Source organism: Halyomorpha halys, unplaced genomic scaffold (genome assembly GCF_000696795.3).
Source record: "Halyomorpha halys isolate HHAL.00 unplaced genomic scaffold, Hhal_1.1 Scaffold2390.1, whole genome shotgun sequence".
Taxonomy (NCBI): Eukaryota; Metazoa; Arthropoda; class Insecta; order Hemiptera; family Pentatomidae; genus Halyomorpha; species Halyomorpha halys.
In genome coordinates this window covers 18,643-43,881 of record NW_027112768.1, presented here as the reverse complement: position 1 = coordinate 43,881, position 25,239 = coordinate 18,643, and the positions used below count along the sequence as shown (strand labels likewise).

Here is a 25,239-nt window from a genome sequence, read left to right as displayed (position 1 = left end):
AAAACAAATCAAACCTTCTCGACAATTCACAGAAATATGAACCGGTTTTTTACAATTATAGCAAATCACTAATTAAGTAGTCTTCCATGCTACTAAAATGGCTTAAGTCAATGTGAAAAAGTTTTCTAAGTAGAGATAACCTTCTTGACAGACCCTTGTCTTCATACGTATTTTCTAGCTTTTCCCAGATTTCCTTAGCTGTCTTGCAACATTTTACAATAGGGTAAAGGGATTCATCAATTACTAAACAAATTTTGGCTCTAGCCTTCGAATCCATCTTCTTATCTTCATCTTCTCTGTTGACATAACCCCACACGTCTTCGGCAGTCAAATACATCTCTGTCGCGAATTTCCAAGAGCTGTAATTTTCCCTTCCGAGTAATTTTTCAACTCCAGGTGACCAACTAGAGCTCTTTTCCATGTTTTTCTTCGAATCCATAGCAAAGAAAAGAACCAATAGCAGTTATGTACACGTGTACTCGGCTCGATTTACACTACTTACTTCGATTACACACAACACTACAAAACACGAACTTTTATTGTCTCTCGAATGTCGTGGCCTGGGCCCATAACCAATGTTGGTTAATAAATAAAACCAGATTCGAGAGACAAGGTTTTTTATTACTCACAAAACTCATTACATTACACTCACACTAGGTACAAGCACACAATCTAGCGGAAAAAGAAACAAAACAGGGTATATGAACATATGAACATATGCCTTCTATATTTACTAATAAATTTAGGATTACAATATTAACATTTAAGACCCCAACATTATGAGGCCAATCAGGTCTTGTTCTAGTCTCATCGGGGCTATTCCAGGTGTATCTTCCTGGCAATCAAGTTCTTTTGAAGTTGTTACTCGATCATCATTCCGTTTCTGGAGAATGTGTCCCTCCGCTTGAGTTTAGTTTAATAATGACTGAAGGCTGGAGGTTGCTTTGAAAGATTGATTTCCTGTTGTTTACCTCTTGTCGATCAGTTTTAACTTTAGAATCTGGCTTTGCTGAAGTATTGGTTCCTAGTTCTACGCAATGTTAGCTTATGTTTTTCCTACCTATTTTCTACAGCTAGTAATAACTGAACGCGCATAATCGAGGGCCTTTAGTGAGATCTCTTTAACCATTCACTATAAAAATATATTTTCAATTGGTCGTAAGTTAAAACTTAAAAAATAAATATAAGAAAATTAAAAAAAAAATCAAGTTAAAACTTCAATAACAAATGCTTATGATCTTTAATTAAGCATTATATTTTGGCGAATCTTTTTTTGAGATCACCCAGAATTTGAAAAATGGATCATGTTAATTGCACAGTTTAGGAATAAACCGCTACTGAAAAGAAAAAAATAATTTTATTGTAAATGGGTAATATACTACGATATTAGGATCAAATGTTATCTGGAACGGTCAGTTCCAAAATTGATTTTTAAGTTGCACATCGAAACATGTCAATTATATAGTCATTTCTATGGTTATTCAATATCACTGATCCATAACTGTTCTCTATATATAATCTCGATATCATTAAATGTTTTAAAACGATCGAGAAAAAATAAAAATAATAAGGTGTTGTTTACATCAATCAGATTGCAATCAACAGATTGCAAATGATAATATTTAATATTTATTCTGAATATTTAGAAAGTTTAGTAGAATTCTAATAGACATTACTATTAAACTGGATTGTACCTCGTTGGACACCTGTTGCTTATTAGATTTTCCCCCGCTGTAACAGTGAAAGTTTAATTTACACTTACTTCGAATTTGATTACATTTTAATGGATATGTGGATTACTTATTGATTTATTACTGTGTACGAATATTTTGTTGAATGTAATTTTATAAACTGTTGTTTATAATAAAAGTTTAGTATGATTTTTAATAAGTATAATGCAAATGTGATGATTTTATTTATTTCTACCATAATGAGAATTATATACCCCCAGCCTCTTTTACCACCTTTAATTAAAATTAGTCTGAAGTTGATTCTGGATAAACCTTTATCTTTTCTGTTTAATGTAATATATGACTGCGGATCTTAATGTCAATGAGTATACATGGTTTGTGTTTAAGAACTATTGTGGTATTGTCTATTATTTTCCAAAAAAATGATATTTTTTAAATGATGCTATTTTGGTTGGTATCTGGTGTATTTTTTAGTGTTCAATAAAGAACTAGAAATGACCAATGAAGTATATGAAGAAGTAATTATTTTATATGATAGCTCTCTGAAAAATTCATTGTTTATTTTGCTGTTGTTTTTTTTTTTCGTTTGAATTATCAATAGTCTATGATTTCTTGGAGTTATAGTATGAAGATTTCTGTGTATCTTACAAATTTCAAAATTTTTATTTAAATTTTAGTAACTCCTCTTTAAATCATGTGTGAGGGTTTCAAGTAAGCTGCACCAAACACAATAGAACTGCATGTAATTAATTTAGTTTTATCTATTTTGTTTCTTTAATTGTTTTCTCTTAAAAATACACAATGAAGTATAATGGATGTGACTTTTGTTATTGTGTCTATGGTATTAATAATTATATTGATTAACAGTTTAAATTAAGGGTCAGGGGTTCATGGCTTTGTAAGGAAGTATTGTCTTTAGAACAACAGTTATACAAGTTATTTTTTCAAGATCACGCTCAACTACTATATTTTTCTCCAATTAAGGGTGCCCATTTTATGAAGCTGGGTGGACCCTAGAGTGTTCCCGAACCCACGGGGTGACTAATGGTTATAGTAACAGAATATATTTATCTACCACAGTCAGATACGAACCTAGATCCTTGGACTTAGTAGCACTGTCCCTTACCTTTGTGTCACTCCATCTCTATATTGGTTACCAATAGTATCATTTATTTATTCATGAAAAGAACTGTCTTGTGTTCAATGATTGGGCTAGGAGTTCTTTTTTAGTTATTTTAAATGAACCTGATAACTGATGAATTAATTAAAAATTATTTACATGTAGATATGGGATCAATTTTTTGATCACTTAGAGGTTAGGAGAATAGTCATTACTTATTCTTTCCTGAGCTAAAACGATAAACAGATGGCATGTTTTAGTTCAATTAAAACCTCTTTTCCTTTAAATATTTTTCAATAAGTGTCTAATTTTTTTAGCAATCCGAGATGCATGTTTATTAAAAATTGTTTTAAGAAAATTTATTATCACTGTATATACTACTACCCAATGTCACTATGTATCATGTATTTTCTGTGTATATCAACTGTTATTAGTTAAAATTTTCTTAATTCTGGCTAATGAATCTGTTCCTAATATAATCCTCAAAATTAGTGTTTTCTAGAATATAGCTCAGTGATATTTATTATTTTTTCTTGATCTTGCATACTGCTTATATCTTTCCATTTCTTTGGGATAGATCTCTTTGTTGGGTTACTTTCATTATTATGCTTTTTTTTTTTTCTCCAAAATATGAGCTTGAACAACTTAGGATCATTTTGCAATTTATGATATCATTATCACTATAGTTCACATATGTTTTATATTACTAATCTTAAAATTTAAATTATTTTATGTTACTTACTTAATGTCTTCTTCTCTTGTCTATAGACCAGATAAAGTTTTATCTCTTGTGAAATCATCTGTTGTTCTTACCTCAAGATTAAACTGAGTTCCTTTCTTTGAAGGGTATTGAAGGTGTTAGTTTTAAATCTTCCCTACTACATCCATTATAAAGCTTCGATGGTTGGATGGTCTTGAAGAAGATTCAAGGACCCTGCTCGGAGTGAGGAATTGGAGATCAGTTGCTCATAATTGATTAAACTGGTGGAAGCTACTTGAGGAGGCCAGAACCCAGTAATGGGTTGTTGTGCCGATTGAAGAAGAAGAATTACATCCATTATGGGTGTAATATTCTTGATTGGCTTGTCACTTTCCTTATATATTTTATTTTATCTGATACTCTGCATTGCTTTAAAAATACATATTTATCCTAAAAAACCCAACCTTCACTTTAGTTAGAACAGATGGGTTGACAGATAATGCTTATTTCACTGTATGATTTTGGTTTAAATTTCTGATTTTGTTTGATATTTTTGATGAAAGGAATATGGTCCGGGTGCGGTCAAGAAAAACTCAAATAGTAGAGATATACTAATTTAATGAGCCATTTGGCTCATTAAATTAGTATATCTCTACTATTTGAGTTTTTCTTGACCGCACCCGGACCATATTCCTTTCATCTTCACACACGGTCAATCAATAATCTTCCAATTTGATATTTTTGGTTTGTTCTAGTATCTTTCCCAAGGTACATTATGCAAATTTTATTCAGTTCTAGTCTTACAGAAATAGGTTGTTGTCCTAGTGGTAGGGGCAAGGTGTCCCAGTGGTACAAGGAAGCAATCCCCGCTGTTACTTTACCCTACAGACAATTTTAAGCATCCAGTGGGATGTATTGTCCCATTGGGAGTGAAAAGATGAAGGATTCAGGTACCATTCCACCTCTTCCTATTACTTTTAAGTTTATTTATGACTGCTTTTCATTTCCTCCCTTTACATGCTCTGTTACAAATCTGTTAAATACTTTCTTCCTTCATCCCTATGATTTCTCAAATATCAGCATAGTGATAGTGTTCAGTATTTTGCCGAATCTATTCTTTATAATTTAATAAAGTTCACAGTTTTCTCTTTTTCAAGCCTATCTTCATTTTTTTTTTTTCAAAATCTTTTTTAATTTATAGACTAATCTTCCTGGAGATTTTTTAAAGACTCTTCTCTGCTTTTTTTTTTTGTAATTTGAACTGCACACTTTGTCTTATTTATCCCTTTATTACTGATTTTTTTTCCAATTCAGATTATTTAAAATTATTAAAAAAATTATTTTGCTTAACAGGCCTTGGAGATGCAATTTGATATTTTCTCAGACGCAACTTCTGAGGGTAGAAATTACATTAATAAAGTTATCTAACAGCTCAAGTTGCAATAAACCATGATTTCTATAATTAATCAGCTAGTTACTTATTGCTCAGTAACTACTCTACTTCGATTTGTTTATTTTAACCAGTTTCTTTTATAATAAATGAATAAATATTTAGGGAAAAATAAAGTTGCCAAAAAAAAAAAAAAAAATTGAAATATGTATGTCTTTATTTGTTATAAGAGGATAAATTCAAAATTTACAATAGAGCGTTGTAATAACCAGGAATATGAAATATACCAATCCTGTTAAACCCTTATACTTATATCTTATAATATATCAATTGCTATTAATTGATATGAACTCTTGTGAGAAAATGTCCAACAATAATTTTAAATTACAAATTTTGAAATACACCTGAAAATTCTGAGATTCAAATAAGGGCCCAATCTATAGAGGCTAAGAGTGCAAAATTCAGTGGCCGCCAATTTTTGAGTGAAATTTAAAATTTAAGTAAAAGCATTAGTTTATACTGTTTGATTGTTTTGTCTCTTATTTATTCAACACAATGAATTAATTTTGTGATATAATGAGATTTATTTTTAAATATTTAAATACTGTCATAAAACTGTTGGCTTTTATTTATTGAAGGAAAATGGAAAAATTAAGACTGCCTCCCTATCCTGACATTTTAGTACTATATATGACCATGCTTTTAAACAGTAATATATTTTATGATTTGGATTTGTCTTTAAACAGATATATTTTTTTAAACTTTGATAACAGTGGGTGTCTTAGTATATAAACTATTTATTTTTTTATAGTAAATATTGTTTTTTTTAGTTTTAGTAGGATTTTAAATTTTTGAACATATTTAAACTTTACTCATTTTGCTTGTTTCTCTAGGATAATCTGCTTGGGTTTTAAAATGTTTCAAGGTAAACCAACCAGAAGAAGTAGTTCTTATTCAGAACATCATGAAGAGCCCAATACATTTTTGGACACTCTTCAAGAAGAATTTGCTTCATTTGGATCTTCCTCCCAGAATCTTGAAATGAATACTGTTGCTGTTGTTCCTGATGGTAATTAATTTATCTTTAAAAAATATGTTTTGTTGAAAGTTATCTTCTTTTTTTTTAATCTTTGAGAACTTATGTACAAATTTTGGGAATCAAAACTGAAGATTTTGTACAAGGTGATATTAGTCTTAATGTTTTCTTTTCTTTTGGTGTGGTATTGTATTTGTTAACAAATATGATAATTATTCTTTCATGTTCTTCTAAAAATTAATTGACTCAGTTATCAAATGTTGTACATTAATTACATATAATTGTAACTAATGATATAATCTTAAAAGTGTCTATATTTTTAAAATGTCTGGAATTTTGTTAGATATAATTATAAATGGTTTCTATTCTGTTAGGTCTATTTTCTATCATGGATATTGTCAGTTGTAGGTACATGAAAATTTCATAAAAAATATATATCAAAATAGTTGTTAGTTATATTTTTTTGCATTTTGACCATCTCCTTCTTATTTAGTTACAGTCAATCATTTATATATACAAAAATATATAACCATAGTTGCCATCAATTTTTAACTATAACGATGGTATTTGGTTTGGGTAACTGAATAACCGATTTAAGGTTGATAAAATGATGAAATTTTCTGTATATTTACTAAAGGAGAAACAATTATTTTTACTAATAATGTTAACTTACAAAACTGATACCTTTTTAATTAAACATTGCAGATGTTAAATGGGGTGTATAAGTGCTATAGGTAATTGCCATACATGATTGGTGGCAACCTGCTTAACCTGTCAATGGTTTATTGAAATTGTACATTTATTTGTTGACTATTTTCCCTTATAATTGCTAATAATTTGCTAATGTGTAATAAAACTTGATTTTTTACAGATACGTTTACTGTTACTCAAGCTGTTAATGCATTAGGATTTGGAAAATTTCAAGCTAAACTTTCCTTATTCACTGGCCTTTGTTGGATGACAGATTCTATGGAAATGACAATTTTAAGCATTTTAGCTCCTGCACTTCATTGTGAATGGAATATTTCTTGTTACCAACAAGCACTATTCACAACTGTAAATTTCATTTTATATTAGTATTTTGATTTTCAGTTACCTATGTTATTTGTTTTTACATATATATATAATTAATTCTTCAAATTTTACAATTAAAAATAACAAACAATTGTTTTTTAATGATTTATAGTTTAATGGTTAATTTTTAATTATTTTCAATTTTTTTTTTTTTTTTGTTTCGCCAATGTTGGATGCGTTACAATTAGAAGTGGCACAGGGTATACGGTATACAACATGGGAATGGTATTGAGGAGGAATAGGATCTTTAAGATGGGTGTAGATACACAGAAAGACAGTTTGTTATGGGCTTTGAAGGCTAGGCAGAGGTTAGGGATGGAGGAACGTAATTGTTTTTTAATGTTATCTGAAAGAAAGGGGATATACAGTAATGATCTATATAGGGAGATGGAAAAAGATTGTAGAAAATTTTGTTTAGAAGGGGTGCGGTATTTATAATTGTAAATGAGTTTGTTGATGATTTTAGGAGAGAAGTTGTTATTTAAGAGAATTTGTTTAATGCGGAGATAGTTAGTATCATGAAATTGGGAGTCAGAGAGAGAGAAAAACAATGATGAATAAGATTTTTGGCTGTGTTAAGTTTTTGCTGGTAAGGATGTTGGGAGTGATAATTTAAAAGTGTTCCTGAGTAAGTTGATTTTGTGTCCCAATCGGTGGATATAATTGTTATTGGTGTTATTTATTATGAGGAGCTCAAGAAATGGTAGAGAATTGTTTGTTTCTGATTCAACTGTAAAATGTAAGCGGGGATGGTAGGAATTGAAAGCAAATAACATATCGCTGATTTTATTAGGTTTCAGTATTAAGAGGAGGTCATCAACATATTTTTTAATAAAAATGATGTCATTAGAAAACTGTGGAATAACTGAGTAGAATAAATCATTATGTACGATATTGGAAAGATCGGGGCTAGAGGATAACCCATAGCCAAGCCTGAAATTTGTTTAAAAAATTGATCCTGGAATGTGAGGTAGCCGGATTCACAACAAAGTTGGAGAGACTTGAGGTAAGAAAAAAGGTGTAAGGAAGTATGCGGTCCAATGGTTGACCAGTTGGATTCTACTAAAATTTGGACTTTATCTATGGGGATATTGGTAAATAAACTTTCAACGTCAAAGGAAGTGCGATTGTAGTGGTCTGGGAATGGTGAATCCTAATAATTGATTGCGGAGGTAAAAGGAGTTGTGAATGTCATATGGGTTGTCATGGCTAAGAGCTTGTAAAGGGGGCAGTTAGTATTTACTAAGTTTAACGGTGGGGGAATTAATATTAGAAGTGATCAAACGGAGGGGAGTATTAGGTTTTTTGAATTTTGGGAAGGCCATAAAAACGGGAGGGGCAACTGAATTATATGAGATGACGTTCCTATATGTGGGATAATTAATAAATTTAGAATTTAAGAGGTCTTTAAGATGTTTGTTGGAGGTCGTTTTTAATGAAGGTGTAGGGTCACGGGACGTAGTGGTATATGTGGAATGATCGGATAGGAGTTGTGTCATTTTTTCATTGTAGTCAGAGCGGTTCATAATGACAGTCTTGTTACCTTTGTCTGCTTTGGTGATAATAATGTCATCATGTGAACTAAGGAAGGATCGGGTGAAAGAAAGGTCTTTAAAGAAAAGGGGAGAAAATTTGGAAGAAAAGGATGGAGGGTGTTGGAGGTAATTAGAAATAGTATTGCAAATAGTAATGCATGATAACTCTTTACTCTTGTTAGAATGATGAAATAGGGGGTCTTTGTGAATGTATTCTTAGTCTATGAGCAGTTCTGGAATAATTTTTTGTGAAGATTTGGGTATGGAGAAATTAGGGCCTAGGCTAAGAATGTTGATTACATTGGAGGGGATATCAGTAGATGAGATATTAAGGACCCAATTTTCTTGACCTTTGGGATAAATTTTGCTCGTTAGGGATTCTTGATACAGATTATTGAACTTATTAATGAGTTTTGTTTTTTGTGTACACGGGTTGAGTTGAAAATTGTGGTAATTAATGTGGAAAGACCTCCAAAATGGATCTCACCTATATTGGTTTGTAGAATGTGTGAAAGAGAGGAGATTTTGTGTTGGAGAAAATGAATGTGTTGAATAGTTTCGCGAATCTTTAAATTAAGTAGAGACCTTTTTTGAATTTAGTAGAATATGATGAAAGTTTAGAATGAAGTGGACCAGACATAGAAATATGTTTAAGAGAATTGTTTATATTGTAATATGCTCTTTTTGAGTAAATAATATATTTTGATGTATAAAGGGTTATTAATATGTTTTATTTTATGTATAATTTTAATATTGTTAATTGCTATTTTAAAACAAAAAGCAAGCTAACCAGTTTTCTTTGTCTAAAAGAAATACGTTGTTTTTTAAACAAGAAAGATGGCGGTGCACGTCCTTCCAAAGTGTTCGTTGGGTTGTTTGTGTTAAGATGGACTGAAGTTTTTCAACCTTTGTTGTTTCTATACAGTAATTATAGAAAAAGAAAAATCAAACATGAAATAGAAAAACATAACAATTGTCAATAGACTGTTCGCATCACAAACCATGGCAAGTAAAGCGGATCAATTGTAACAAAATCGATTATTTTGGATTGATCAGTAAACATCGAAGATAGCGGAGAGGAGATGGGATTCGGAGTTTGGATGGCCTAGTGAGAGGACGTACTTCGGCTGGAAGCGGTAAAGAAAGTATGTCTCCAAGATGAGGAAGCCATTTTAGACAATAAGAATAAGAACAAAGAAAACACCAGGAATCAAGAAGATCGTAGAGCTTGGTTAGTTTTGTATACATAAAAATAGATACAAATGTAAACTAGATTTAAATTTAATTAATTGTGACTATAGTAAATAGCTGTTCTGATTGTCTAGTAACAACACGCCCTGAGATATAGAGTCTCTCTTTTTATATAATAAAATTAACTTTCTTTTTATATAATAAAATTATATTATCCATTTATTATCTTAAAAAGAACCCAAGTATCTTTTATATTTGAAAAAAATTATAAAAAGAATAAAAATTTTTTTTTTTATTTTTTTTTTAATAAATAAAATTATTACAATATAGATTTAGGAAAAATGGAATTTGACCTGCATTTGAGTAGAAAAATTTGTTGTTCTGAACTGTGTGCCCTAATGTCTATGAAGTGAACTAAGTGAATTTATTTGAGATTTGAAAAAGGAAAAGATGATTTAAGGGAAGAGAAAGTTAAATTAGATGTTACTGGCATGGGAACATTAAGAACTGATACCGATATGGTGGACGATGTATAAGTCTGGGCTGAAGAATCATTGATGAAAGAAGAAGTCGGAATTTGATGAGAAATGACAGGTTGAGTTGAATAAGTCTGAAGAGAAGTAGAGGGCTGAGTTGAAGAATTCAGATGAGAAAGGGTCTGTAAAGTTGCTGAATTGTGTTGTGAAGTGGTGCAAATGGCTGTTGATGAAATCTAGATAGGTTGTATCTTCTGGTGTAGTGACGTTTATGTAGATGGTTGTTGTCACGTCATTGGCCCTGTGTTACTGGATTCATAATGAGGTGTAGATAGTTGACCATAGATTACTGATTGGAGAAGATAGTCGGGGGGGGGGGGGTGCGGTCAGCAAAGAAAAACATAAATAAACAAAAAAATATTTATTTATGCCGACGTTTCGACCTGAGTTTCAGGTCTTCATCAGGGCTATAGAACAAAGAGACAACAACCATCATTTAGAGAAACATAAAATTGAAAAGAAATAGTATACAAACAAATATTGAATTGATTAATAAAAAATAAAAAATTGATAATTGATAATTGAATATTAAAAAATAATTGATTGATAATCATGGAATAAAACGGTAGCAGATTGTTAACAGTGAAAGATGAAATATAATATTATGTAGGTAAGAAGATATATATAATATAAGATATGTAAGTAGTGTCTAAAAAACTGAAAAAAGAATTATTGAATCTACAAATTGAACAATATGACAGAAAATGAAATATAGTTAGTGAGTGACTTATATTTGAATTACAGTGTGAGTATTAACTTATATACCTAAACATATAACTATTTATGTACATATATGAAACAGGAAAAGGGTAGAAGAAGAGATATGGAGAATGGTACATGAATAATGTAAGAAATATAAGAATGAGAGAAGATACTTACAGTCAGCAGGGATTGTTGGCTAAAACTGATTGATTTGTAGAAAGGCACACTAGAGTGAGCAACAGACCGACAAAGGATTCACTAGAAACATAACTGTCAAGAAAGAGCGTTAAGACAAAACAGTTGATACAAAATGAAAATGAAAGAATTGAAGTAAAGTTACGGATTAAAAAATATAAAGCCTGTGATATGTAAAATTATGAAACCCAAAGATCAAAAAATTATGAATGAAAATTAATAATAGTAATAATATTTATAAAAATAAAACAAAATTAATAATAATCGATAAAAATAAAATAAATTATGGGTGCTTTAATAAATTAACTATTTGGGAATAGGTTAGGGATATGTTTTGTTTGTCTGTTTTGTGATTGACTGGGGAATCTTCTAATTATATATAAATGCTTTCGGGTAACGGTCGTTTGTCATGGTTAGGTAACGGATAATAATTATTCTAGAACTGCTTACAGACTTAAAATACATTCACAACGGCCCCCTATTTCATTATTCTAATGAGAGTAAAGAGTTATCACACATTTCTATTTGCAATACTATCTCTAATTACCTCCAACACCCTCCATCCTTTTCTTCTAAATTTTCTCCCCTTTTCTTTTAAGACCTTTCTTTCACCCGATCCTTCCTTAGTTCTCATGATGGCATTATTATCACCAAAGCTAACAAAGGGAACAAGACTGTCCTTATGAACCGCTCTGACCAAAATGAAAAAATGACACAACTCCTATCCGATCATTCGACCTACACCACTACGTCCCGTGACCCTACACCTTCATTAAAAACCACTTTTAACGAAGTTTGAAGTTAAAGTTTATTTATCAATATCCCCATAGATAAAGTCCTAATTTTAGTAGAATCCAACTGGTCAACCATTGAACTGCATACTTCCCTAGACCTTCCTTCTTACCTTAAGTCTCTCCAACTTTGTTGTGAATCCGGCTACCTCACATTCCTGGGTCAATTTTTTAAATAAATATCAGGCTTGGCTATGGGTTATCCTCTAGCCCCCGATCTTTCCAATATCGTACTTAACGATTTACTCCACTCAGTTATTCCACAGTTTTCTAATGACATCATTTTTATTTTTAAAAATATGTTGATGACCTCCTCTTAATACTGAATCCTAATAAAATCAGTGATATCTTATTTGCTTTCAATTCCTACCATCCGCGCTTCCATCTTCCCTCCTAATATCATCAACGAACTCATTTACAATTATAAATACCGTGCCCCTTCTATACAAAATTCTCTACAATCTTTTTCCATCCTCTTATATAGATCATTACTGTATATCCCCTTTCTTTAAGATAATATTCATAAACAATTACGTTCCTCCATCCCTAACCTCCACCTAGCCTTCAAAGCCCATTAACAAACTGTCTTCTATCTACACCCATCTTGAAGATCCTATTCCTCCTTAATACCGTTCTCATGTTTTTTACCGTAACCCCTTGTTCCACTTCTAATTGTAACGCATCCTAGATTGACGAAACAAAAAATTTGCTTAAAGAGCCTATAACCCAGCACAAATTATTTTTATTTTGTTAGTTTATTATCTTACTAAAAATAATGTAAAAAAAAAAATTTTTGAAATTACTATGTTAAACCGAAGACTAAGAATTTTTTCATATTTATCAATAATATCAATTCATCAATTCATAATATCAATACAGATACAACATTAAATATATATTTTTTTCCTACAATTATTAAAATTACATCTCTCTTATCAGAGATTCTGTTAGATAAAATGCTTTTTCTATCAATCTCGATTAAGGGAGAAAATTTGCCTAAATTTTAAACTTTATATACATAAAATATATTTTATATGCATGTTAGTGACCAATACCAATAGTGGTAAATGAGTAATGATGAAATAATTGATGTATTTAATTCAGAGACTTAAGCTGTAATTAAAAATCATGAGTATAAAAAAATCTCTCTATATATAAAAGAGAGCTGTCGAATCTTTTTCCTCGATAGACATAGTTATTACTGGACTGATTTACATGGGGCTTTTTTCCATATGTTCCATTTCACCATGGGAAGGTTTAAAGATGATGAAATCAAGAGATTTTTTAGTAGAAAAAAGTTATGATCAAAATTAAGCATGAGGCCCAGGGTAGATTAGGTCGGGAAATATTTAAAAAAAAAAAAAAGATAATCATATTCGTTTTCAGGGTTTTCCCAAAGTACTAAATATCATTATTGGAAGAAATTAAAAATCATTTGTTATTCACCTCGAATCCAATCCAAGCAATTTTTTTTTCCTCCAGCGACTATGTATCACATAATCGTTAAAAATTCCTTTCCCTTTTATCCGATTGTCATGTTAATAGAACCATTAGAAAGCTGAATGTCTGCTCTTATAGCCGAAATTGTCAAAAGTTATAGTTGATGCTTTTTTGAGTTTAAAAGTTATAACTTGGGTAAGGAAAATGGATAAAAGTGGAGAGAATAAGGGGAAAGAGTAAAATAAAGAAAGCGGAAAGAAAATTAGGCGCTCGATCTTCCAGCGAACAGGTTCGTTTTTATTCTTCTTTTCTGTTTTCTTTCCCTTTTCTATTATTTTTCTATACTTACTGTGGTTGTTATCTTGTTTTGTTTTTAGCCCTGAAGAAGGCTAGAAACTCTAGTCGAAACGTCAGCACATTAAAATAAGTTAATCATACTTATTTGTGTTTTTCATTGACCGCACCCCCAACCATCTTCTCCTCATTCAAATATATTTTAGTTTATATTTGGTATTGTTGTCGTGGTGTTGCTTTGTTTCATAGTTATTAAGAGTTTCTTATGTATTTTGATTAGGTAAGACATTAAATATTTCTTCCTATGTCTTGCTATGTTACCATTTTATAATTATCATTACTTTAATTCGTTAAATTTTCGATATCGATATTTTAGTTCCGATGTAATATCGATATCGATATTGCTATCCGATATTGATATCGATATTTTTCTTTCGATATCCCCAGTGTAGAGTAGGTCGGCAAATTAAAAAAAAAAAATCAAAAATCATATTTATTTTCAAAAATGTCCCAAATTACTAAATACCATTTTTGAAAAAAATTTAAAATCTTTCATTTTTCACCTCTATTCAATCCGAGCATTTTCTTTTTTCCTCTGGTGACCTTTTTTAGCACAATAAAGTTTTGAATTACTGGATCGATTTACTTGCAGTTTTTTTTTTTTTATATTAATTTTCACTACTAAAAATCGTTTACCACACTCCTATATGTCATTTGGTCTGTTTACGTGCATTTTGTGTCAAAATATTCCATTTCGCCATGGGAATGTTTAAAGATAATGAAATCCCCGAAGAAAGATATTTTGAAGAAAATTGAGAGTGTAATATAATAAAATGAATTAGCGGACTTTTTTTAACTCTCAAAAAATATTTTACCACTTTGATATGCCAATCAGTCTCGGTTGTTTAGATATAGTACTAAATTGAGTTCACTATGAGAGTTTTTGTTTCAAAACTATATATGTTACAAATTTTAATGTTACTTATTATTATTATCTTTACTTAAACCACTGCAAAGTATGGTGTAGATTCATTGAGTTATGTTGAAGCTATTAATATTTTTTTTTTTAAATTATGATTGGAACTATATAGCTTGTATTGGTTAATTAATGTTACCAAAATATAATAATAAAGTATTTCAAAAGGTTTAATTTTAACTAAAAAATATAATAAACTTTAAGAAACTATCGATTTTATTCATTAAATATAATCCTCAAATTTACAGATACCACAGATTTTAGATACCAACAGATATTCCATTTATTTTCACCTTTCTTTCATAAGATGCTAAATATGAATGTCATTGAATATATTGGATCAATTTATGTCATCAAATCTTAATAATAAAATATACGTGTATGTTTAATTTAACTAAATACATAAATTTATAACAAACTATCAATTGGGTTCATTAAATCTATATACATCAAATAAAGCAATAACGAAGCATTGCCGGGTCAGCTAGTTATAATATAAAAGAGAAAGGAAAGAGGCTTCTTTTAAACCTTAGTAAACATTTCTGCTGTCATTAAAATATTTACTGATTAATTGATTATATTCATTATCTGGTGTCATATCTGTTCTGCTAATGGCAGATATAGGAGAGTATACTGAGCTTGTTTCACTTTAATCCTTATTTAGTTAAGTGTGCATAATGATAATAAATTTTCATTTTATAGATGGTTTTCATGGGAATGATGTTGAGTTCAACATTTTGGGCATACGTGAGTGACAAATACGGAAGAAAAAAGGTTTAGTATTATCATATTATTTTAGTTTAAATTTACTTCTCCCATTTATGAAAAAACATTAATGTTTGGCCTTTTATTTAATCATTTCTCTCCAAGCAGTTTATCTTATTGTTAGATGTCAGGATGTTTGATTGAAAATATTTTGCTCTTTTTCAGATTTTAAATAGTAAAGTTTCTTTCAAAAATATGATTTTTGTAAGAAACTTTATCATGATGTTGACTGAATAAAAAAATTACGTGTTGGTTGACAGAAATAAAGAAATTTTATCATGATATGTTAGTTGACAGTAGATTTAATATGGAAAGAAGATGGCCGAGGGTGCGATCAGAAGAGTGAATAATACTCTTTAGTGAAATCTACCTTTAGTAAAATCTACCTTCTACATTACACCTTATAAATCTTGTATAAATGACTTACACTTATTTGTGTTCTCTTCTCCATTAACCACACTTCCTGGACCATCTTCTGAGGTCATTTTATATTTTAGTGCATTTTAAAGTATAATATGATTCACTAGTGACTTTTTCCTTAACAGATTACATTATTTTTATTTTTATAATCATATATCTTTGCTCTTGATTGTAAGTGTTCTTAAACTTCTATCGTTGATGATATTCTTTATTTCTTCACTCATAGATGTTTTATAAGTTCAAGCTAAAGTAACCATATTTTGGAAAGGACCAATAAACTGGTTTATTTGTCAGTAAACAAGATAATTTTTCTCTTGTTGAAAAAAAGAAAATTAAGTTATTTTCTTATATTAAATTATAATAGGATTTTTTGTATTATAATCCTTTAGAATTTGTTATTCAATATAAATGTCCTTTATTTTATTCAAGGAACAGTTATGATGAAAATCCATAAATTTACCAGTATTAAAAATGTAGAACCAATAACAAAAAGTATACATTTTCTTCTCCCCTTAGGACTCTGCTCTTGCTATGAAATATTGTTTTAATTTTGTTTCTTTATGGTTATTTCCATAATTTGATATTAAATTATAATAGATTTTTTTGTATTAGAATCCTTTAGTCTCCTCCCATTAGGACACTGCTCTTGCTAAGAAATATCATTTTAATTGTTTTTCTTTATGACTATTTCTGTAATTTGATATTAAATTATAATAAGATTTTTTGTATTAGAATCCTTTAGAATTTGTTAGAATATGTAGTTACTCATAGTTTTGTTTCTACTTTCTCTTCATAAAAGCATATATATTTATGCTTTATCACTAAATTGTTGAATATTATTTTAGGCTTTACTACTGTGTGCCTATCTTTTGTTATACTATGGTGCACTAAGTTCCCTCTCACCAAACTATACGTGGATATTAATATTACGAGGAATTGCTGGTTTTGCGATAGGTTGTATTCCTCAATCGTAAGTTATATTCTTTAATTAATATGTTAGAATTTTATTTTATTTAGATGATGAAATATTTCTAATTTTACTAATATAAGATTGCTTTAATACCAATTCTGAAATCTGAAAATGCTAGAGAAGTTTTCAATAAAAATACATGTTCATACATTTGTCAGGCACAGATATATAAATATTGCAAAGAAAAGGTATTCATTACCTATAAGTTTTTTTTTCACATTTACTTCTAATAACTGGGAAATTTTCTGTTCGAAATGATTTATTTTAGCTTTACAATATTGTTACTTGGGATTTCTTACAATTAAAACCATACCAAAAAAAGCAGAGGGAACGTGATAAGGTGCCAAAGGACCTAGTGTTAGTGGAGCTATCTCTTGTAAAGCTCGTCAAGTTCGAGTGGCAGGATGAGGAAGGGGTAGTGTTGAGCTAGATGTTAAAGGAAAACATTTCAACTCTGCGGATTTTGACAAAGCTGTATGCGATTTCTTGTATTTTCTTAAAAATATTAACACCTAACTGTCAGGCCTACAGCACCCTACCATTAAATTCTATAAAATGAGAAGAAAGAATAAAACTGGAATGGCCAACTAGGGTGCTGGGAAGGTATCGAATCCGCAGAGAGCTAATAAGGTAGACAGGAACCGTTGGCAGGAGCAGTATCAATATGAACTGGCACAATACAATTATTGCCACAGAAGGAAAAAAATGTTACAGAACATAATGAATGCTGATGCTTCCAAGCAATGCCCATTAATGATAGCCGACAATGAAAAACATTTTATTAGCCTCTTTGAAAAAGAGAATCTCCACAAACGTGCGGATTATGAGAAATGTGCCTCGATGCCAAGTCTGATGTTTATTGATGTTCAAGTGGTGAAAAAAGCTATCAAGTTGACATCATTGGACTCATTGCCATGGCCAGATGGTGTATTAATCCACACAATAAAATACTTTAATGTATCATACATCATTAAATATATTGCGGAGACCATGATGAAGGTGGTTTATGTACCAGAGCTTCTACGCCAAGGGCCCACAATATGGGTCTATGTGGGTAAGTCAATTATTGTCCACAATATAGTTAAACAATTTTATTGTAATCAAATAGGAAGCTTACAAGTACATCATTTTTCGACATAGTCTCCTTGCTTTTTAACGCACTTGGTCCATTGTTGTACAAGCTTCATGATGCCCTCATAAAAGAAGGTTTTCAGTGGAGCTGCGAGCCAAGAATGCACCGCTTCTTTCATTGCTTTGTTCGAGGTAAATCGACGACCCCTTAATGCCCCTTTGAGTGGACCAAATAAGTGTTGGTCAGTGGAGGATGAGCCAGTACTTCAAAATTGTGTTTCAGCAGTGTGGGAGCAGTATGTGGATGGGCATTGTTGTGCAACAACACAACACCTTTTGACAGCAGTCCTCGACGTTTGCAGGCTTTAGCTTGGCATTAAGTATCTCACTGTAAGGTAAACTGTTTATTGTTGTGCCTCTTTGTCCATAATGTTCCAGTTATGGACCTTGTGAGTCCCAAAAAACTGTAATCATCAGTTTTCATGTGGACGGTTGGGTCTTGAACTTTTTCTTGTATGGTGAATTTAGATGTTTCCATTCCATACTCTGTTGTTTACTCTCCGGCTTGTAATGATGGATCCATGTTTCGTCACCAGTAATAATCCTGTCTAAGTTGTCCCGTTCATTACCTTAGCAATCCAAATGTTTTTGGCAGGTGTCCGAGTGCGTTTGTTTATGCAACTGTGTGAGTTGTTTTGGGATCCATCTTCCACAAACTTTATGAAGCCCAAGTCTGTTGTGGATGATTTTGTAGGTAGAACCATGACTGATTTGCAGACGATATGCCTTTTCGTCAATAGTTACTTGTCTGTCTAAGAGCACCATTTCATGTGAACGCTCAATGTTTTCTTTATTTGTGGTGGTAAACGGTTTTACGGCTCCTTCATCGTGCGTAACACTTGTGCGACCATTTTTTTAATTTTTCAATCCATTCATAGACACTCCGTTGTGGCAAAACACTATTCCCGTACTGTACTGAAAGTCTTCGAAGAATTTCAGCCCCTGATACACCTACCGACCACAAAATACGGATCACTGAATGTTGTTCTTCTTTGGTGCAAATAGAAAGCGGAGCAGCCATGATTAACAGACAGACAGCGATAACGAAACTAACCTGGGAGCTTGAAACTTGCATAGACATAACAAGAAATTAACAAAGCATGCATTATCAATGACAGTTCTACCAACATAAACAAAACTATAACTAAATTGCAGATAAATATTGACTTCCCATCGGATAAGGGGAAAGTAGATTTGAAAAATATTTTCTCATGGAGACCAATAACGATATATTCTATTGTGTGTTGAATCATTGAAAAGGTTGATCCGAGAACCCCCCTGTACTAATTCAATTCAATCAAATATATAAGGCACTGCTAGGCCATGTGCTGCTCTCTGTTGGCTGAGTTGACCAATGGCCATTATTTTGAGAACTGAAGAGACAATCTGCCATCTCCACTCTCAAAGTTTAAAAGAATTTTTCTACTCTTAAACACTTTATTAGCCAAATGGAGTAGAAGAGACCAAAGATCTGCTGGCCCTCTGGGAGGTGGAGAGAAGAATGGGATAGTAAAATTAGTAACCCTAACATGACCCAACAATCATCTCACAACAACAGCAAGAAGAAATGTAATCATTGTATTTAATAGCTTAACAGTTTAATGTATATTTATTAGTCTAGAGTCCAACCTATGTAAATTTCAATGGTGTTTAAATATGTTTTTTGTCACAATATACAGTCCACTATTAAAAATCAGAACCAGTTTATAATCATAACTAACTGCATATTCTGGCTTTACCCCAGACTGCAGACATTGAACAAATGGTCCTCCGGGTCGAATTTATTTCATAAAAAAATATTTCATTAATTTTTTTATTTTTTAATGAAAAATATAGTCATTTATAATTGAATATATGGCCCACAGACTCCGAATAATCTAAATTTAACTTTAACCATTAAAATTAGTTTGGACATATATTAGTAATAATATTCATTGTTACCAGATGTTAAATGTCATTTAATTTACATAAAATCATTGTTAACATAATTGACTATTTATTGCACTGAATCATTAACTTCACAAATGAATTATTTATTTTATTGTTAATGTATAAGTTCATTTTATTGGGTAAATCATGTCATTGAAATCAACATTGCAAATTAATGTTTACACAAAACAGATATAATACAAATACATTTTTTTTTTTTTTTTTATCACAGGTTGGACTACAGGCCTTGTCAAAGAGGTCAGATTGTATTAGGTTCTGCACACAGAAAATAATCACCCTAAACCTTACAAGCAAGTTTAGGCCCTAGTACGAAAATCATTAAACCTCATCTGCTATTGATATACACAACCATTATGAGCACATTATACACATTGATTGTTTAAACATCTTGCCAGGAAATTAAAATATTATTTTATACCATTCTACACATTCTACCATTTTTTCATTTCATTTTTTTTTTTGTTCTTTCAGTTTTTTTGGGTACCCATGGTATTCATCATTATCCGTTGCTTGCTCCCTCTCTATCTTTTCTTTTCTTACCCTAGGGGCCGGTTGTTCTTTAATTAATTTGAAGAAAGAAAAGGTATGACAGACGCAATCCAAGAGTTCTCAGTACAGATATTGGATACCATACTGGAGCGTAAACTCTGCACTCTGAAGTGAAATATAATCGGGACAACTCCCACAGGTGAAGCAGCGATCAGCAATCCAAATAATGCTTCATTGTTCAAATCAGAAATTGATCAATCGAATCAGAAAAGAACTTTAGGCTATACACATAGAAGCAGAATTAGAGTTTCCTTCGTCAAGCTGGCTGGAAACTTATGATACGGTCAGAAGTGAAATAATTAAAGTGAAGGCGCACCACATAACGATTACATGTGCCTCATCTCAGACCATCACTGCGGCCCCCAATGCGCAATAATGGGCATATAAAGAATACCAGTCCTTAAGCGTGAGCATCAATGCTCCAACCAGGTCCTGACATTATATGATTGGTGAAGTTCAACCCTAAAGAGAACAGTCAATGCAGAGTGACAGTGAACATCACAGTCAAGAATCACAAAAGTTACATGGTTCACACATGCCACCTCTTGAATTACATAATTGTTGTCAATTTACTGAAGACCAACAAAGCACATATATATATATACAACACATATATGATTGTCCTCTTGTCAGCGATTAGCGTTTAGCACTAGCTAAAGGATTTCTTCCTACTTCATCACAAATTGGTTCAGACCTTATATCACAATGTCAACCTCCTCAACAACTAAACAATAAATGACCTAGTAGTTGTGGTTGTGTACTGAAAGTTCAACATTACCTACAACTGGTTTGTCTTTGCTTGGTGCTGCAGTAAACACTGCATCATCATCATTCCTGTGGGGTTCACAGATACTACATCAGCAGTTTATGAAGCAGTGAGCACTACTGCTTCATCCGTCTTAGATATAACAAGCGCTTCAAAAACTCCTTCAATGCCCGGTATTTCAAATACTATAACTACACCATCAGTTTTTGGAAATCCTAGTACCACTAGTTGCTCTATTTTCTGATCATCTAACACCATAACATCTCCATCATGTTTTGGATCAATTAGTAATCAGTAGAGTTCCATTTTTGAAGCAACAGATGCTCTTTTATCATTTTTCGGATCTCCTGCCACTACAAGCTCCTCTTTTGGAAATCAGTCCTCCACTTCTAATTTTCGTGGAAATTGCAGTTTTGTCACTTTTTGGACTGCTACTTCATTTTTTTCATAAAACAATATATAGCTCTGCTTTGACTACAAGTTTTTTGGTTCAACCACCAATGTTGTTGAAGCCCATCCCAGCAAAGATATTTGCGTAACTGTAAACGTACAGAGCTGTAAATGTCTTGTCCCTGTACACAAATCAGTAGGGTATGTGACATTTTCCCATTTAAGGGTATTATATCAATTTTTTGATTAAATTTGTTTCTTATCGTTATTCATTTCTTGTCTTTTGGCTATGTAGCCTTTTCATTTATTTGTGTTCTTTAAGTTTTTTGTATTAAGGATTTTTTTTTTGTTTATATAAGTTCTTATTTTATTCATCAGATCCAATACAGAAAATAAACATTACAATTATATTCATATATCATTTTATTTATATATTACTTCCATTTTGACATGATTTGTTTTCTGAATGTAATGTAATTTGTAAGTTATCCATCTTGTTAATTATTGTATAATTTCATTCAATTTTTGCTCTTATTATTCGATATATTAGATTGTATTAATATTATTATAATCATGTTAATTATCTCCATGTAACAAATTATTGTCATATTATATTCTTCTCTGCACAACTAGTATGGTGTTAAATTGATCAAACCAGGCTCAATTTAGGTGGGTGGTATGTTCAGATTTGAAAAATATTTTCTCATGGAGACCAATAACGATATATTCTATTGTGTGTTGAATCATTGAAAAGGTTGATCCGAGAACCCCCCTGTACTAATTCAATTCAATCAAATATATAAGGCACTGCTAGCTCATGTTCTGCTCTCTGTTGGCTAAGTTGACCAATGGCCATTACTTTGAGAACTAGAAAAGCGAAGAGACGATCCACCATCTTCACTATCAAAGGTTAAAAGAATTTTTCTACTTTTAAACACTTCATTAGCCAAATGGAGTAGAAAAGACCAAGGATCTGCTGGCCCTTCAGGAGACGGAGTGAAGAATGGGATAGCAAAATTAGTAACCGCAACATCACCCAACAATCATCTCACAACAGCATGAAGAAATGTAATCATCATATGTAATACCTTAACAGTTTAATGTATATTTATTAATCTAGAGTCCAATCTATGTAAATTTAACAGTGTTTAAATACATTTTTCGTCACAATATACAGTTCACTCATTAAAAATCAGAACCAGTTAATAATCATCAATAACTGCATACTCAGTTATTGAACAATGCCCTATTACTGTCTACATTCAATTACAAAGCCAAAATCGCGGCATGTACTAAAAGATTAGGTGTGGATCAGGGCTACCGAAGTGTTAGAGCTCTATGGCAGTCATTGCGTGATAATGCATTCGAAGAATGGGTCAGGGGTTGCAGGGTATTGGTGTTCACCATTTCAAAGAGATCCTAATTAGAGAAAGTTAATGGATACATGTGTGAGAGGCAGGTACTCTCGGGGTCAGAATGGGTGAATGCAATGAAACTAAATATTAATTATATGTTCCCTGCATGGAGTCCCAGTAGCCAGTGAACAGCTGTGAGAAGTTGGCTCCCTTTGTCGGAAATATGGCAGAGAGTGTGAAACACCAGTCCATGTGCTGAGAAAATGACCCAACATCTTCCTCCTTATAACATCCCGACACCACAGGGTCAAAGATTAATTGATGCCGTTCCTTGAAAAAAGAAGACTTCACCTACTTTGATGAAGTTTGTTGTGTTGTCACTGACAGATCCGTGAGATATGCAGATATTGTTCCGTTCTCTAAAACTGGAGGCACAGCTCTGGTCTTCGATTCAACAGTGAGATTTGAAAATAATGTCCTCGATCAGGTGGGTGGAATGGAAAGGGAAAAGAAGGAAATGTATGAAAAATGCATTTCTTTCCCTTCGGTCCAGGCTTCCGATCAGTAAGTGAGGACTGGCCGGATTAGTGTCCTGTAGAGCTGGCATTTGGTGCGGCGAGTGACAGCTCGACTCCTCAAGTGCTTCCTGAGTCCAAAATAGCATCTGTTAGCCTTCATAAGACGCTGGCTTGTTTCCAGAGTGATCCTGTTATTGCTGCTGACTACTGAGCTTAAATAAGTGAACTGGACAACACATTCAAACGTAAATTGACCCATCTTCACCTCCCCGCCAACAGCAGCCTCTATACCAGGTCCAGCTCGCATGTATTTAGCTTTTCCCTGGTTAATCGTCATGCCCATCGCTTCTGCTGCTTCAGCTAGCCTCAGAAATGGCTCCATCAGCGCCTGAAAGGATCTCACCACCAGGTCCAAGTCATCGGCAAATCCTAGCACTTGTACCAGCCTGTCAATGATTGTTCCAGAGGTTTCTATTCCAGAATCCCTAATTACTTTTTTGAGGGCCAGATTAAACAATAGACATGCAAGGCCATCACTCTGCCTCACCCCCTCCTGGACTCAAATTCCGGTGAGAGGTCTCCCTGAATTCAAACTGAGCATTTCACTTCATCCATTGTGATTCTTATTAGACACACCAGTTTGGGAGGGATCCCAAGACTGTACAGCGCTTCATATAGCATTGACCTTTTAATGCTGTCGTAGGCACTCTTGAAATCGACAAACAGATGCTGTGTTGTCATCCTGTACTCCATGGATTTCTCCAAAATAGTCCTAAGGCTGAACATCGGGTCAACTGTCAATCTTCCTCCTCTGAATCCCGTCTGGTATCTTCCTACTTCCCCTTCAGCAAATGGACGTAGGTTCATGTAAAGAACACAAAAAAAAAAACCTTATAGGCACACAGGAGAAGGGTTATCCCGCAGTAGTTGATGCACTCCAGAATATCAGTTATTATGCCCATCTTCCATTCCTCCGGGATTCTTTCCTTGATCCAAATGGTTAGGATGATAGGGCAGCATGGCTAAATAAAGCATTTCTCTCTTGTGAAACATGTCTATATCTTCATATTAAGACAACTAGATATAATAGAAAACTTTTTTTAGATAGGTCCAAGTAACTATACCATTTAAGTTTTTGTGGAAATTTCATCATCTTTCAAAACATGTTTAACCTATTTAAAAGCTATTAAGATATTTTGACTAAAATGGTTAAAATACATATATTAGAACCTGTAAATATGTGTTTTGGTGGAAAATAATATTACTCTTTATTCCTTTTTTGCATACTAATTTAGAAATAGTTATTTCTTAAAACTGATTTGTTATTAATTGATTAATACATATATATCTTCACAAATATTTAATTTATTTTAAAAAAATTATTAATTTTTGTAAAGCTTTTTTTTTGTACGCAATGAAATTTATGGTATGAGAAAATTTTAAGTATAACCAATATTTTTCCTTCTGTACATTCAAGGAAATTTTCATATGTAGAGAAAAATTATCAACTTTATACTTAATTTTGATCTAGATATCTATCTGACAAAATACAACCTACTAAAATTTTTTGAGTTACCTTGTGATATTGAAAAATGAAAAAAAAAATAAGGCAGGTCAGTATAGATGTTTGAGTTAATTTAATTATTAATATCCAGAAAGATATTAATTTTTTTTTTGTGTGCTGGACATTTTTTTAGCTAAGCAAAAATGAAAATTACTCGAAGATTAATATTAAAATTGTTATTATTTTTAAT

At 31.9% G+C, this 25,239-nt stretch overlaps 1 protein-coding gene across 7 annotated transcripts in view; it reads left to right on the top strand.

The window, feature by feature from the left end:
- Nucleotides 1-1,726: 1,726 nt before the first annotated feature.
- The window catches only part of LOC106691475 (synaptic vesicle 2-related protein), a gene marked incomplete at its 3' end in the record, with an annotated part of 41,172 nt that continues 17,659 nt past the window's right edge, over nt 1,727-25,239 (top strand). The window contains 5 exon segments of one of the 7 annotated variants that reach the window (XM_067050529.1): nt 1,727-1,818; nt 5,795-5,970; nt 6,809-6,993; nt 15,374-15,445; nt 16,702-16,826. In XM_067050529.1, the coding sequence (XP_066906630.1) occupies nt 5,817-5,970; nt 6,809-6,993; nt 15,374-15,445; nt 16,702-16,826 (536 nt within the window). 7 annotated transcript variants of the gene reach the window in all.